Source organism: Ornithorhynchus anatinus, chromosome 7 (assembly GCF_004115215.2).
Source record: "Ornithorhynchus anatinus isolate Pmale09 chromosome 7, mOrnAna1.pri.v4, whole genome shotgun sequence".
Classification (NCBI taxonomy): Eukaryota; Metazoa; Chordata; class Mammalia; order Monotremata; family Ornithorhynchidae; genus Ornithorhynchus; species Ornithorhynchus anatinus.
This window is the reverse complement of record NC_041734.1, coordinates 3,489,962-3,506,620: the sequence shown is the minus strand read 5'-3', so window position 1 is coordinate 3,506,620 and position 16,659 is coordinate 3,489,962. Positions and strand designations below refer to the sequence as shown.

The window sequence follows — 16,659 nt, the reverse complement described above, 5'->3', positions numbered from 1 at the left end:
TGAGTCAAAAAGTTGAGAGGCCTAATGTGAAATTCTGTGCCCTTGACAGGGAAGCTAAACCCCATGGTCTACATTCAGCACACCATTACGACAATGGCCGCCCCTTCCGGACTATCCCTGGGTCAGCAGGACGGGCACGGGCTTCGGTATTTATTAAAAGAAGAGGATTTAGAAACTCAAGATATCTATCAGAAATTGTTGGGCAAACTGCAGACGGCGCTGAAGGAGGTGGAAATGTGTGTCTGTCAAATAGACGAGTAAGTGTTTTGTATCTTCTGGTTGTTCTTAACTTCTCTGGGAGGAAGGTGTGGATAAATTGGGCCCACTGAAAAATTGATTGTCCACCTGTATTTTTGCTGTTATTTGTGAATGCACTGATTCTGCTGTAAATGTCGTGGAGCATCCTCTAATTGGACTTGTAGATTTTCAGTTATTCTTATCCCCTGTTTTTCGTCATGTGCTTGATGAAATGAGAAGCAGCGTGGCTCACTGGAAAGAGCCGGGGCTTTGGAGTCAGAGGTCATGGGTTCGAACCCCGGCTCTGCCACTTGTCAGCTGTGTGACTTTGGGCAAGTCACTTAACTTCTCGGTGCCTCAGTTCCCTCATCTGTAAAATGGGGGTGAAGACTGTGAGCCCCACGTGGGACAACCTGATTCCCCTGTGTCTACCCCAGCGCTTAGAACAGTGCTCGGCACATAGTAAGCGCTTAATAAATACCAACATTATTATTATTATTATTATGAAATTACTCTAGGTGAAATATACAGTAGTGTGCAACCCAGTGAAGAGTGTACTTCTCTTTGTTAGCCTTCATAGATCCCTTTTTTTCCCCATTCACTGAAGTGGAGGTTCAGTCCATTTCCTGTCAGAAGCTTGCTACTTTTTCCAAGATCTATTATATTCCTTCTGTTATCTGAGAGTCACATATCATTGTAAAATTTTCCATGCCCCTGCCAGCCTTCTCCCCCAGTACGCATTTACCCCTTTGCTACAAAAGGTCAGGGAATGTTTAGTTTAATTTGCTTGATGCTGGGACTAGCGCGACATACTGGGCAGGCGAATGCTTAAGGAGTTTCTAGACTGTAAGCCCACTGTTGGGTAGGGCTTGTCCCTATTTGTTGTCGAATTGTACTTTCCAAGCACTTAGTACAGTGCTCTGCATGCAGTAGGCGCTCAATAAATGCGATTGAATGAATGAATGAGTTGAGCTTTTAAATCAGAAAATAAAAGAGCTGGAGGGACTTCCAAGAATCTTCTAGTGGCAACTGTCTGCTTCTGGCCAGGTGAAAGTAATTCCTCCCGGAACAGAGCATGTCTGTTCATTTGCTCAAGAGTTCCAGAGCTGGAAACTCTTGTCACTTTCTGCATTAGCGTATTCTAGTGTTCTATCCCCGTGATCAGTCAATGAGATTTATTGAACACTTACCCGGTGCGGAGAGCACTGTAGCCAAGAACTTCAGCCTTGTGTTCCAGTGAAATCTCTCCAATCTTAATTTAAGCCCACTTCCTCTTCCTGGATCCTTTGTGGTGATGGAGAGCAACTGGGGTCAAGAGCTTTTTGAAAAATACCCACCATATATTTGCAAACATCATAAGTCACTCCTTAACTTCTGCAAGGAAAGCAATCTCAATCTCAAGCAATTTCCTCGTAGGATTGATTTTTTTCCGTCCTTGTAATGATTTTTGCCTCTCATCTCAGGGCCCTATCCATGTATTCTCAAGTTTGATGTCTGGACTTAAGCAAAAGTCCAGCGCTTACTACCGTGCCTGGCACGTAGTAAGTGCTTAACAAATACCGTTATTATTAGTATTATTATAAAGGATCTGACCGTGCAGAGGACTGCATAGCAGAAGGATCATTTCCTGACACTTTCATGTCATATGCTCTTCGTTACCTTCCAGAACCAAGTTGTCAGTTAACCATTCAGTGGTATTTATTGAGCGCTTACTATGAGCAAAGCACTCTTGGGAGCATATAATAAAAAAGAGCAGACACATTCCCTGTCCACGACAAGCTTACAGTCTAGAGGACGAGCTTACGGTTTAAAATTAGTCTGTCAGTCAATTGTTTTTATTGAGTATGCAGAACACTATAGTAAGTGCTTGGATAGTACAATATAACAATAAACAGACACATTCCCTGCCCACAACGAGTTTACAGTCTAGAGTTGTCATACATAGTAATGTTTTGTGACAACCATATCCAACTTGAGGAAGGTATTGACCCCCAGATCACTTTCCACTTGAGAGATTTTCTTCACTCTATTTTTCATGCAGTTTTATATCTTGATTATTACTTTGTGCTTTTCCCCAATTGGGTTTCGTCCTGTTTTTTGTAAAAATGTTTACAATTAATCAAAGTCACTTTGAGGTTTACTCTTGCCTTCCAAAGTGTTGGCAGCCCAGCCAATTTAATATCATGCTCATGGGTATATGGGTCTTGTACCATGGTGGCAAAATGGTTCATGTTAAATAAATGTCAAAGTGTTCATTAGTATTCTAAGGTTTCTATATATGTCACTGTATATGGAAATCCAATCTCCATAGTAGTATTTTTTAATATCTGCCTAATAGTTTCTCTGAAATTGTGATGAATGATTTACACTGAATATTCTTTTTTCCTGGCTTCTGCATTAATTTTTAATTTAATAAGATGACCAGGGAGCCAGTTTTTGTTTCAATACATTGAAAATATCTTCTGTGTTCAGAAAAATTAGGAACTTGGAAAGCAGTTGAAGAAACAGAAAGCTATTTTTAAAGGATGGTTACTGGTGAGCTGTATCTTAGAAATGACTTTCTGGCAAGAAAGTAGACGTTTTGTGACATGTCAACTTTTGCCTCAACTTTGGATAATTTGGAATGTTCTGGCATTATCACTGGAGAGGACTGGAGGGAATACATGATTTTGACTTTTGTACATAGAAATCTTGTGGCGGGAGGAGAAATCTTGTTCACTTTCAAAAAACAGTTTGGAACTAATGTCTTTTCTACTAATTCTGCTGATTACTTCATTTTAGAAGCAGGATACTCTGTTGAATAGGTTAGCATGTTGAATAATTTAGCAGTTGCTCAAAATAAGAAATGCAATATTGTTTTTGAAATGATTGGCTTCCCTGTTGTAAAGATGAACTAATTGCATTAATGAAGGCAGATTCTTGATATCAAACGGTTCCAGAAGAATCTATTTAAAACCGTTGAACATTGGGGTGTTATTTTCCTCCGCTGGATTATTGTTATTATTGTTTTAGGAACTTTTACAAGGTTATCGTGCGTGCTCTTGAGACAAATATACAAGTATATACTGGAGGAAACAAACTGGTCTGGCCCGAAGCATAAAAATCAAGCATGACACATACATCTGCAATGTAATCATTTTCATATTGTCTTCCTCTTAAAAGTGCCTTTGTATCATTCTCAATTATGTTACTACTGCCAGTCAGGGCCCTGATCCTCTTTCAAAAAGCAACAGTCACCTTTGTGATGAATTACTCTTGTCGGGATAATGACGATGACTATGAGTATGATCTTTATTGGATGCTTAGTAGGTGTCAACCACTGTACCCCCCGGGTAGGTGCAGGGTAATCAGATGAGTCACAGTCCCTGTCCCAAACAGGGCTCACAGTCTAAGTAGAAAGGAGTAAGATTTAATCTCCATTTTACAGATGAGGGAACTAAGGCATAGAGAAGTTAAGTGACTTGCCCAAGGTGACACAGCAGATGACTCGCAGAGCTAGGATTTGAACCCAGATCCTCCAACTCCTAAACCTCTGGCTCTTTCCAGTAGCCCATGTTATAATGGGAATTTGGCAATGCTATTGGAGCTTATTGAGGACCCCAGCACCCTCCCCACCCCAGGTGGGTCCTTTAGAGATTGAGAGCAGCCCTGACCCCTAATCTTTGAGGGCAGATAAGGGGCAGAGGCAAGGGAAATAGGGAATCTGGAGGAGAGGAAAAGGTGCCGCCACTGGAGTAATTAGAGCCCTTTATCATTTCTGACCTGGAGTCTTCCCTTTGGCCCCTTGCTGACAGCTGCTTCCCAGATGTTGCAAGTCTGTGGAATACAAGAAACTGAAGACCGGGAATAACCCCCATACTAGCTATCCAGCCTAAGAAGCTTGGAGGAACTGTGAAATGGTGACCCTCTTGGATTCTATCTTAATATACCATCTACCATCCAAACAATCAATCAGTCCCTCATATTTTTGAGTGCTTATTGTGTGCAGAGTGCTGTACTAATAATAATAATAATGTTGGTATTTGTTAAGCGCTTACTATGTGCAGAGCACTGTTCTAAGCGCTGGGGTAAACACAGGGGAATCAGGTTGTCCCACGTGGGGCTCACAGTCTTAATCCCCATTTTACAGATGAGGGAACTGAGGCACAGAGAAGTTAAGTGACTTGCCCACAGTCATACAGCTGACAAGTGGCAGAGCTGGGATTCGAACTCATGAGCCCTGACTCCAAAGCCCGTGCTAAGCGCTTGGGAGAGTTCATTATAGCAGAGTTGGTACACGTCCCCCAATCACAAGGAATTTACAGTCTAGAGAGGGATTTCCGTCCCTAATTTCCCTTCTAGTAACCCTTTCGGGCCTCCTCGCCCATAAATTTAGTCAATACCCTCTCGAACCTGCCGATAGGTTCTGCTTGCACACCTCTCTGGTGAGAATTGTTTTTGTGTTGACCTTCCCACTGGGTGAAGAAAGCCAGGCAAAGTGATTTCGCAAAGGATCCTCCTCCCTCGTCTGTTCATCCACTCTTAAACTTAACGGTTCTTACCTCCAAAGCCTCCATCTGTGTTCCTTTTTCTTTTTTACTCTGATTCCTCTCTGTTGCCTTTCTTTCCTTGTTTACTCCTTTTCCTTGGCATCATTTTGACTTATGTCCTACTCTCCTTTTACCGATTTCCTGGATCGTGAATCTTTCTGCTTTCTATCATCTTCCTTTCATTTTCCAAGTCCCTCTCTTTGTCTCTCTCTCTCCTCTTTCCTAAGACATATTTTTGTTTAACTTTCCATTTTTCTAAGGTTCCCACCTCCATAAAGCGTCTCTGCACTCAAGCTGGGTGTTAGCTTTTTAGAGAAGGACCAGAGATTGCAGGGCTAGTGAGGATGAGGAGAGAGTTCAACTAGAGAGATTTCTACTCATAGATAACGTTTTCAGGGGGTGTCTCACAACTTTAATCCTTGATGCAAAATTAAAATGTGCTCTACCCTTTTCCTACCATCAGCAGAACCTCTCTTTGCATCCTGGCATGTGTCTCCAAAGCTTGTGTCAAGCGCTTGTTACAGTGCTCTGCACACAGTAAGCGCTCAATAAATACGATTGAATGAAAGCAGTAGTGCAGCAGGATTGTGGCAATAACAAATGAAAAACAAATATGAGCCTACAACTCCCAGAGCCTTGGGACAGTGTTTAAACTCAGCACCATGGCTGCCAATTTAAAAGACACAAAACACACCAGGGACCTTGCAAAATATATTCTACTGCATTACATATCTCCATACATTCAGATTGCAGTAGAAAGGACTTTATTTGAAGTGCTGGTCATGAGAATTAATATAGAAGTCACTAGGGTTTCTTTTGGGTTTTTTTTCTTGGTGCTGAGAAAATAGGTTATCTAGCAAGGTATTTAAGCCTTTGTCCCTAGAAAGAAATCAATCGTATTTCAATCAGTCCATATGTACTGAGTTCTTACTGCATGTATGATACCATACTAAGAGTTTGGGAGAGTTTAATATAACAGAATTGGTAGGCATGTTCCCAGCCCACAGCGAGCTTACAGTCTAGAAGGGGAGACAGGAATTAATATGAATAAATTATGGATGTGGACATAAATTCTGTGCGGCTGAGGGAGGGGTGAAAAAGTGCAACGGTGACACAGAAGGGAGTGGGAGATGAGGAAATGAGGGCTTGGTCAGGGAAGGCCTCTTGGAGGAGATGGGTCTTCAATAAGGACTTGAAGAGGGGAGCATGATTTTCAATCAAATATGAAGAGGTAGGGTGTTACAGGCCAGCAGCAGATAGATAGTTCATTTGCTTCAATTCTTGAAGTCTTCCCTTGGGCTCCCTTACTCGTTCCTTTAGATTTTAATCTCTCTCCCTAGCACCCTTTGTGGGTTGAGTTGGGGGGGCACGGCACAAATTAACTAGCACCAGTATTCAATTAGTGGCAATTATTGAGCGCAGAGCACAGTACTAAGTGCTTGGGAGAGTACAATTTCATTGTGTCTGTTAAGCTCTTTCTCTGTACAAGCACTCTACTATACGATGGGATAAGATAAACTGATACTGCATCGGATCTGGGTCCCGTTTACAATCTAAAAAGAGTGGAGAAGGAATACACACACTGAGAAAGAGATAATGGCAAATTTAGGGAAACACAGTAGCAACAATTTCAAGAAAAACCTACCCTGAGACTAAATACCTTTATTACAGAAGATAGAAAGTGTCTTTTCCCTTCCCATTCCCTGGGAAAAAGCATTCTGTTAAAATATTCATCAGCTCTCTTCTCCCCTACGTCGGTAGGCCAACTTGATCCAGAAGTAGCCCTGGTTGTGGAAAGGCAAATAGACACCTGGGTTACTGCTTCCCTTTCCTTCCCAGTTCCTCCCTTTCCCTGGGATCCTCTCCCCAAGAAAGGAGACTGATACCATAATCAAGGTGGAATAGGATAAATTCTTGGATTAACGTAGAAGGAGTTTGGATGGAGAGGAAAGGGCAGATTTTACCCTATGTTGTGAAGGTTTAACCAAGAAGATTTAATGATAGATTGATAGATTCAACCAAGGTTAGGGGCTTGTGAGACAGGAAGGATGGTGGTGCTGTCTACCGTGATAGGAAAATCGGGTAGAACAGGATTTGATTGGGTAGATAAGTAGTAATAATATTTATTAAGGACTTTCTTTGTATAGAGCACTGTACTAAGATCTGAGGAAGAATATAAGGGTGGGAATTAGACACGGTCCCTGTCGCTCTGGGGAGTCACAGACTAAAAACCTCCCAATGGACTCAGCCGTTCTACCCATCATGGTGTTGAGCTTCTCACAGGACACATTCCCCTATAAGGTTTGTCTGCCATTTTCTGACGTGTAAATTGTATGAAACACATTTCTGGTATTCTACCAGTTTCATTTGGTTCCAAACAAGAGGGAAGAGTATCAGGAGTATGTCTCTGCTGAATTTTGTCACACAAGTTCATAAATAATGCAGTTATCATCAGACAGTTTTGAAAAACTGTACTTACTCTGGGGTTTTTATCACATTGCAGCCTTCTGTCTTCAATAACATATTCTCCCAAATTGGAACATAAAACATCTGAGTCCTTAATCCCCACTGACAGTGACAATGAGAAAGGAGAGAAGAATGGTAAAAAAGTCTGTTTTAATGTAGCTGGAGACGAGCAGGAAGATTCAGGTCATGACACACTCAGCAACCGCGATTCTTACAGGTAATTAACTTGATTCTTTTCTTGGGTTTCAGTCCGTTGGCAAAATGAGGGCAGAAGCAGGTACTTGGAAAGACTTTTTCTGATTTATCCCTGGTCCCAAATCCTAGTCTCTTCAGCACTGAGAGAAGTTAAGCTTAGGAATTCTCAGGTTAATTTGGGTAGTGCAGAGAGTTAATCAGGATAATTCAGTCAAGCCCTTCAAATTTTCCTTTTCTGCAGTTACTACTGCTAAGTGCCCCTTTGATATTTTTGTCACATGAATAAGGTGTTTTCCTTCTTAATTCACTTTATTGGGTTGATTATTTAGCAACCTATTTGAGATTCACTTTTCTTTAAAAAGGGGTCATTACACTTTATTTGGATGTTCAGACATTTGTGCAGAGTTGCCCGCCAAATGGATTTTGAAAAAAATGCCAGAGCCCTCATTTCTAAAGCCCATCAACAGTATTTTGGGGCATCATCTGAGAACCATTTTGGGTGTCATCAGTACTTGTTTTTTTCTTGATGAGGGATGAGAAGGATGAGATGAAATACAAATCTTTCTCATATACTGAGTCGTGTGCCTCAAACACTTAACTCATCCCCTGCACAGAAAACTTCCCTGGATTGTTTAGAACCAGTGTGGTCATGTGACAGCTGACTGGTTTAATACATATCTATATATATCTATAGATATATATAATTATTCATATTTTCTGGAATAATTTTGTCCTCAGGCTGGATATGTACAGTATTCATAAATATTTTAGGTTTAGTGGGGCGGGGGGAGCGCGGTGCGCGTTGAAGCTACTGAGCTGGAACTCCTGGGAATGAATTTATAATTTAAAACATTGGCCTTCCCTAATTTAGAACTTCTTCCATTTTTAATTACATATTTGATTCATTCAGTTAATGTATTTGTGGGTTGGGGTATTTCATGCTGACAATTTATTTTCAGCTTCCGGGTTTGTTGTCATTGTTGGAGAGTGCTACGTCACTGCTGGTATTTCTGTGCATATTGATTATAATCCATTCAATCTACTCACTAATTGAGCACCCATTTTTTTGCCTAGCCATATGAAACAGACTATTCCAGAAGCAAAAATCACGGACTCTGTCCTCAGGTGATTTACTGTCTATCGGTCAGGCATGAATTATTCACAAATAGAGGGTGCCCAGTCATGCTTTGGGATTAATTTCAAAAAACTGTTGTGGCACAAGTATTCTTCATAAACTCTCGCTGACCACAATATGCAGAAAATGCAAAGTTAAGAGTCGTTGGCATAGGCCCTGCAGTGTTTCTGTTGAATTAAAGTGCATATCTACAACGTCCCAATATTGGAATGATTTTAATGATTTTTTTGTGATTTTCTGTTTACAACTTTTGTTCAATTCAGTGGTAGGGGAAAGACACCGAAGGGACCTAATATACTATAAAAGTAGTTTTTATAAATGATCTCAGCTGTGAGAAACTGTGAAATAGGTAGTCATTCATCATGAAACACGTTGTGATTGTAAGGGTACCATCTGCTGGACATGGATGAATTTGCAGAATTGTCTGCTTTTTTTGCTTCAGGTCGCACTCAGCAGCGCGAGGATACGAACTGCCCATTAATATTGGTATTTGTTAAGCGTTTACTATGTGCCAAGCACTCTGGGGGAGCTACAAGGTCATCAGGTTGTCCCACGTAGGGCTCCTAGTCTTCATCCCCGCTAGAGAAGCAACGTGGTTCGGTGGAAAGAGCCCGGGCTTGGGAGTCAGAGGTCATGGGTTCCAATCCCGGCTCCGCCGCTTGTCAGCTGTGTGACTGTGGGCAAGTCACTTAACTTCCCTGTGCCTCAGTGACCTCATCTGTAAAATGGGGATTAAGACTGTGAGCCTCACGTGGGACAACCTGATTCCCCTGTATCTCCCCCAGAGTTTAGAACAGTGCTCTGCACATAGTAAGTGCTTAACAAATACCAACATTATTATTATTATTGTCCCCATTTGACAGATGGATGAGAGGTCCTCAAACTAATCAGTTTACCTAATTGATGTAAGTGGGAAATAAACAGAACAGCCTAAAGGCTACTTTTAGGCCATAGAGGGAAAAGTGAAAATTGGGCCTGGAGCCTTTTAGACTTCAGGAAACAATCCCTTAATAAGTCATGCCATTGTGTTTTTCCAGCGACTGCAACAGCAATAGGAATTCCGTCGCCTCGTTCACTAGTATTTGCAGTAGCCAATGCAGTTCCTACTTTCACAGTGATGAAATGGACTCGGGTAAGTTCAACACATCATCAACAAATTGTTACCTTTGTTCCGGAGGAGACGATTTTAAGAGATTCATCTGGTTAGTTCATGGGATTTGTTCTCCGCTCCATGCTCGGAGGAGACAACGATATCGACTTTCCCTTGAGATTAAAGGGCTATCTGCTTTTATAGTCCTTCAGTATAATAAACTGTCAATTCTGCTGCCAGTGCCAAGCCCCGGGAGAATCAGACCTGCACACTGTTAGGGTTTTGCTGATGCACCCTGAAAGAGATTGTATTCATTCATTCAATAGTATTTATTGAGCGCTTACTATGTGCAGAGCACTGTACTAAGCGCTTGGGATGAACAAGTCGGCAACAGATAGAGACAGTCCCTGCCGTTTGACGGGCTTACAGTCTAATCGGGGGAGACGGACAGACAAGAACAATGGCAATAAACAGCGTCGAGGGGAAGAACATCTCGTAAAAACAATGGCAACTAAATAGAATCGAGGCGATGTACAATTCATTAACAAAATAAATAGGGTAACGAAAATATATACAGTTGAGCGGACGAATACAGTGCTGTGGGGATGGGAAGGGAAGAGGTGGAGGAGCAGAGGGAAAAGGGGAAAATGAGGCTTTAGCTGCGGAGAGGTAAAGGGGGGATGGCAGAGGGAGTAGAGGGGGAAGAGGAGCTCAGTCTGGGAACGCCTCTTGGAGGAGGTGATTTTTAAGTAGGGTTTTGAAGAGGGAAAGAGAATCGGTTTGGCGGAGGTGAGGAGGGAGGGCGTTCCGGGACCGCGGGAGGACGTGACCCGGGGGTCGACGGCGGGATGGGCGAGACCGAGGGACGGTGAGGAGGCGGGCGGCAGAGGAGCGGAGCGTGCGGGGTGGGCGATAGAAAGAGAGAAGGGAGGAGAGGTAGGAAGGGGCAAGGTGATGGAGAGCCTCGAAGCCTAGAGTGAGGAGTTTTTGTTTGGAGCGGTTAAGTGAGGTTTGTTGTATTCAGACTCTTAGGAAATGTTGGTTAACAGAGGTTGACTTTGAAACAGCAAGTCGTGACTCCTGAATAGGAGAAGTTATTTGAGAGAGACAACATTCGCTCATGCAAATGAACCAATCATTGCATATCAGAAGGAATCCCATGTCATTCCAAACGTGCAAAGCTTTTTGTCACCCTCTCTGCTCAATATTAAAGAATGTATCCTACGTTTAAGGGAATTATAAGCACACAGCTCCAGGGGTTTTTTCTTAAAGCAGTATCCTCTCACCAAATTCACTGCCTCATCAAGAGGTTGAGTTCCAAATGAAGAATTAACTCAATGAACTTTTTTCATTTAGTTGTATTAAATGTTCATAGCATTTAGTACAATGCAATGGTATAGTGACTAAAACGTTGTTTGTAATTCATTTTATCGAACAAGTATCAAACATCCACCAAACAGTAATTGTGTTTGCTGTTAACATCTAGGTGATGAACTTCCCTTGAGCGTTCGCATTTCTCATGACAAACAGGACAAGCTACATGGGTGCTTGGAGCATCTTTTTAGTCAGGTATGCTTGAATTGCCAGCCCTTTTCTTTTCTAGTATTCATGGCCAGTATTACCATCCTGCAGGTGCAATTTTGTACCTTGAGCTCCTTCAGAACACTTAGGAAACATATTTTCTTTTTTAAAAAGTGCAAATAATTCCTAGTGTCCTTAAAATCGCTTCACCCTGCTACACTTTGTTTTAATGACCAGCAGCCCAGTTCTGGGGAATAGGATTTTAGTTTCCATTCACAATATCTTTTTATCAGAGTTCAGATATCTTGTGCTATTTTGGAAGTGTCTAGACCCATCGCTAGATTTTTTTTTTGACTTCTTTAAATTACTTTTGTGAGAGAGAAATATATGCTTAAGTATCTAAAAAAAATCATCACAACTGAATTCCTGCTTTCATGCTATTATTATCTCCAAGAATAGAAACTTCAGTCTTAAATTTTCTGCTGAAATTGGCATTCATTAAGGTAACTGAGAAACACAGTTGAAAAAGATTTGCCCGTTAGGTGAATTTAACCTTCAGAAACCTCTGCTACTAACAGGTGGACTCAATTACCAATCTCTTGAAAGGACCAGCTATAGCTCGAGCCTTTGAACAAACCAAGTTCTTCTCACCAGGTCGAGGATTACAAGGTAACATTTACAAATGACCATTCAACCCAGCGGGTGACTCCAAGGAGTGCAGAGAAGAGACTAGAAAATAAACACACGCTGCGCCGTGATCCTAAAGACAATCTGGAATTTTCTAGTCTTTTAAAAGCTTTGTTGTTCATAGCTCCATGAAATCACTATTTCTTGTCTGTGAATCTGTAATAAAACATTACACACGCACAAACACACACAGACGCTAAATCTTTATCAGTCACGTGTCTAAATTTCTTGCTGGAGCTTTGAACTTCTAAGCTGACAACGTTACAGGTTAGCAGCACTTCATTCTAAGTGCACTTTACTTAACGCTACCCTAAAATTGCATTATGCTCTACTATTATTGATGGAATAAAAAGCAGCGGTCTGAAAAATAATTTAAAGTAGGAGGACTGTAGAAATCAAACTTCTTAATCCTAAAGGGAGCTGGCATTTTGCAGTCTGTCTCTGAGAACACTAAACTGAAGAGACTCGTTTGCCTTTGTTCAGAGTTTCAGCAGGAAATGGAACCCAAACTAAGCTGCCCAAAAAGGTTACGACTTCACATCAAGCAGGACCCGTGGAATCTTCCCAGCAGCGTCCGGACTCTTGCACAGAACATCAGAAAGTTTGTGGAAGGTCAGAATGAAAAGCAAAGTGCAGTCTTCTGTAATTACAAATTCAAAAAAACAACAACCCACAACTTCTAGGCCAATAACTCTAAGTGACCCTAAGGGCTGCTTTTTTGCTGAGTATCGTTTAGCCAAAAGTAGGGAAGAAGGGGAGAATAAAAATCACAGCACCTATGAACCCGGGATCTAATCCTTCATATGCTTCTCAATCAGTTATTCAGTGGAATTTTTTGATGTGCAGAACACTGTACTAAGCACGTGGGAAAGGGCAGTATAACCGAGTTGGTAGAACAGAGTCCTCTAGATCGTAAGCTCCTTGGAAGCAGGGAATGTGTCTGTTTATTGTTATACTGTACTCTCCTGAGCACTTAGAACAATGCTCTGCACACAGTGAGCGCTCAATAAATACGATTAAATAAATGAATGACCAAGCTGGCAGTGGCTGGTCCTCCCAGGGGACACTGCTGCGTCCCAGAATCGCACTCTCTCACAGATTCCAGACCCCGATTGGGATTGACTGAGCATTTTCTGGGTGAAGGGCATCAAATAAATTGTATCTATTGAGTAATATATGCAGAGCACTGTTCTAAGCCCTCGAGAGAGTACAGTATAACAGAGTTGGTAGACACATTTCCTGCGCACCAGGGGTTTACAGTCTAAACAGGGAGACAGACATTAAAATAAGCTAGGGATATGTACTTACGTGCTATGGGGCTCAGAGCAGCGTAAATAAAGAGTACTAACTAATCCAAGTGAAAGGGCAGTGCAAAAGGGAGTGGAGTAGGGGAATTGAGGGCTTAGTCAAGGAGGCTCTCTTGGAGGAGATGTGATTTTAATAAGGTTTTGGGAGCAGCATGGAGTAGAGGGTAGAGCACAGGCCTGAGAGTCAGAAAGTCTTGGGTTCTAGTCCTGGCTCCACCACTTGTCTGCTGTGTGACCTTAGGCAAGGTACTTCACTTCTCTGGGCTTCAGTTACCTCATCTGTGAAATGAGGATTGAGACTGTGAGCTCCATATGGGACAGGGACTCTGTCCAACCTGATTTGCTTGTTTCCACCCCAGCACTTAATAATAATAATAATAATAATAATGTTGGTATTTGTTAAGCGCTTACTATGTGCAGAGCACTGTTCTAAGCGCTGGGGTAAATACAGGGTAATCAGGTTGTTCCCCATGAGGCTCACAGTCTTCATCCCCATTTTACAGATGAGGTAACTGAGGCACAGAGAAGTGACTTACCCACAGTCACACAGCTGACAAGTGGCAGAGTTGGGATTCGAACCCATGACCTCTGACTCCCAGGTCCATGCTCTTTCCACTGAGCCAGGCTGCTTCTCAGTGTGTACAGTGCTTGGTGCACAGAAAGCTCTTCAAAAATACTGTCATTACTATTATTATTGAAGAGCACTGCACTAAACTTGTATATCTGGTGGGCAGTGGGGGAAATCTACAGGAAAAGCAAGAGATTTTTGCATCTCCTGGCTTCAGTGACTTCACAGTTTCTGGGGCGAGACAAGCACCACAGTCTACAGGAAAGAGCATGGGCCTTGGGAGTCACAGGACCTGTGTTCTAATCCCAGCTCTGCCAGTTGCTTGCTGGGTGACCTTGAACAAGCTCTTTTTCATCTTGTTCTAAACTCCCTAGAGTTTCTCTCTGCCTCTGAAAGAGCTAATAATATTAAATTTTGTCACTGTAGGCATTGCTTACCTTCTTGACCTTCTCGATACTTGAAGATAAGCTTATTAATTGTGGCGTTCTCACCCATTTTTGCTTATTTTTATGGTATTTGTTAAGCGCTTACTTTGTGTCAAACACTGTTCTAAGTTCTGTTCACTGTTCTGAACTTCTCTGTGTCTCCATTTCCTCAATTGTAAAATGAGGATTAAATACCTGTTCTCCCTCCTACTTAGACTGTGAGCCATATGTGGGACAGGGACTGTGTCCCACCTAATTAACTGGTACCTACCCCAGCACTTAGAACAATGTTTGACACAAAGTAAGGGCTTAACAAATACCATAAAAATAAGCAAAAACGGGTGAGAACGCCACAATTAATAAGCTTATCTTCAAGTATCGAGAAGGTCAAGAAGGGAAACAATGCCAACAGTGGCAAAAATTAATATTATCAGCTCTTTGAGAGGCAGAGAGAAACTCTGGGGAGTTTGGAACAAGATGAAAAAGAGCAGTAGTTCAAGGGTTCTCCCGAAAGGTCACGGTGAATTTAGTGGAAAGGCTTCTGATAGAGGTATTCCATGAGTCATGTCTTTATAATAATCAAGGTCAAGTTTTTTAAGTTTCTCGACTTCTTTGTGCCTTTGTCCAGGTTGATTTTTCAATTGTCGGCAATACAGCCTCACCATCGATCTATTTAATTCCATAGCCAAAAAAATGCGTGATATTTTGTGTAAAGGTGAAATTATAAAGACTTGTATCTTTATGTGGGCGCTTACTGTCATTAACATATTTAGGACATGAATGTAGGGGAAGCAAGAAGTCATTTAGGCATAAAAGTGAATAAATAAGATCTTATAGACCCATTAAAGGTGATTTCTAAAGGATATGTGCAGAATAGATCTAGATGGAATATTAACATACAGTATATTTTAAATATATTTGATGGGGGAGCATCCTTCATGCCTAATGATGACCATGATCATTCGATTGATAATGGTATTTATGGAGCATTTATTATGTGCACAGCACTGTACTATACAACAGAACAGAAGCAGCGTGGCTTAGTGGAAAGAGCCTGGGCTTCGGAATCAGGGGTCATGGGTTCGACTCCCAGCTCTGCCACTTGTCAGCTGTGTGACTGTGGGCAAGTCACTTAACTTCCCTGTGCCTCAGTGACCTCATCTGTAAAATGGGAATTAAGACTGTGAGCCTCACGTGGAACAACCTGATTACCCTGTATCTCCCCCAGAGTTTAGAACAGTGCTCGGCACCTAGTAAGCGCTTAACAAATACCAACATTATTATTATTAACTGGCAGCACATTCCTTGCCAACAATAAGCTTACAGTCTAGATGGCGGGGAGCGGGGTGGACATTAATATAAATTAGCCATTTATAATTCATTCATTCATTCAATATTTATTGAGTGCTTACTATGTGCAGAGCACTGTACTAAGCGCTTGGAATGTACAAATTGGTAACAGATAGAGACAGTCCCTGCCGTTTGACGGGCTTACAGTCTAATTGGGGGAGACAGACAAGAACAATAGCAATAAATAGGATCAAGGGGATGAACATCTCATTAAAACAATAGCAAATAAATAGAATCAAGGTGATAAGACGTGTACCTGAGCACTGTGGGGTTGAGGGTGGGCAAATCTCAAAAGCCCAAAGATCACAGATCTGAGTGGATAGCCGACGCAGAAGGGAGAGGGAGTTGGGGAAAAGAGGGTTTAATCGGGTAAGGCCTCTTGGAGGAGATGAGACTGCGATATCAATCAGTGGCATTTCTCGAGCGCTTACTGAGTGCAGAGCATTGCACTAAGCACTTGGGAGAGTAATCCAACAGAATTAGCGGACACATGCCCTGTCTATAACGAGCTTACAGTCTATAATGCTAGTTAGAGTGGTGGCCTGGCCTATATGGAGAGGGAGGACAGTGGAAAAGGGTCAGTGGTGAGCTTGAAATTGGGGCACAGTGAGTAAACTGGCACTAGAGGAGCAAAGAAATAATTATGGTATTTGTTAAGCTCTTAGTATGTGCCAGACATTGTATTAAGCAGTGGGGTGGATACAAGCAAATTGGGTTGGATGTGGTCCCTGTGCCACGTAGGGCTCAAAGTCTCAATCCTTATTTTACAGATGAGGGAACTGAGGCCCAGAGAAGTGAAGTGACTTGCCCAAAGTCACACAGCAGACAAGTGGTAGAGTCAGGATTAGAACCCATGACCTTCTGTCTCCCAGACCTGTGTTCTGTTCACTATGCCATGCTGCATCTCATAAAGTGGGAAGCATGTGGGCACATCAAGTGTGCCGGTTGAGCTGTCATACGAGATCAGTGAGATGAGACAAGAAGCAGCGTGGCCCAGTGGATGGAGCACAGGTCTGGGAGTCAGAAAGAGTCAGGTTCTAATTTTGGGTCCACTTCTTGTTTGCTGGGTGACCTTAGACAAGTCACTTCACTTCTCTGTGCCTCATCTGTAAAATGGGGATTAAGACTGCGACCCCCATGTGGGACAGG

At 42.2% G+C, this 16,659-nt stretch overlaps 1 protein-coding gene across 2 annotated transcripts in view; it reads left to right on the top strand.

Annotated features, from left to right (window-relative positions):
- PREX2 (phosphatidylinositol-3,4,5-trisphosphate dependent Rac exchange factor 2) overlaps positions 1-16,659 on the top strand; it is a 190,613-nt gene that overhangs the window by 115,432 nt on the left and 58,522 nt on the right. For both annotated transcript variants that reach the window (XM_001511236.4, XM_007666826.4), the window contains exons 25-30: positions 50-257; positions 7,270-7,449; positions 9,600-9,694; positions 11,139-11,221; positions 11,752-11,842; positions 12,344-12,472. In XM_001511236.4, the coding sequence (XP_001511286.1) occupies positions 50-257; positions 7,270-7,449; positions 9,600-9,694; positions 11,139-11,221; positions 11,752-11,842; positions 12,344-12,472 (786 nt within the window). The remainder of the gene's footprint in view (positions 1-49; positions 258-7,269; positions 7,450-9,599; positions 9,695-11,138; positions 11,222-11,751; positions 11,843-12,343; positions 12,473-16,659) is intronic.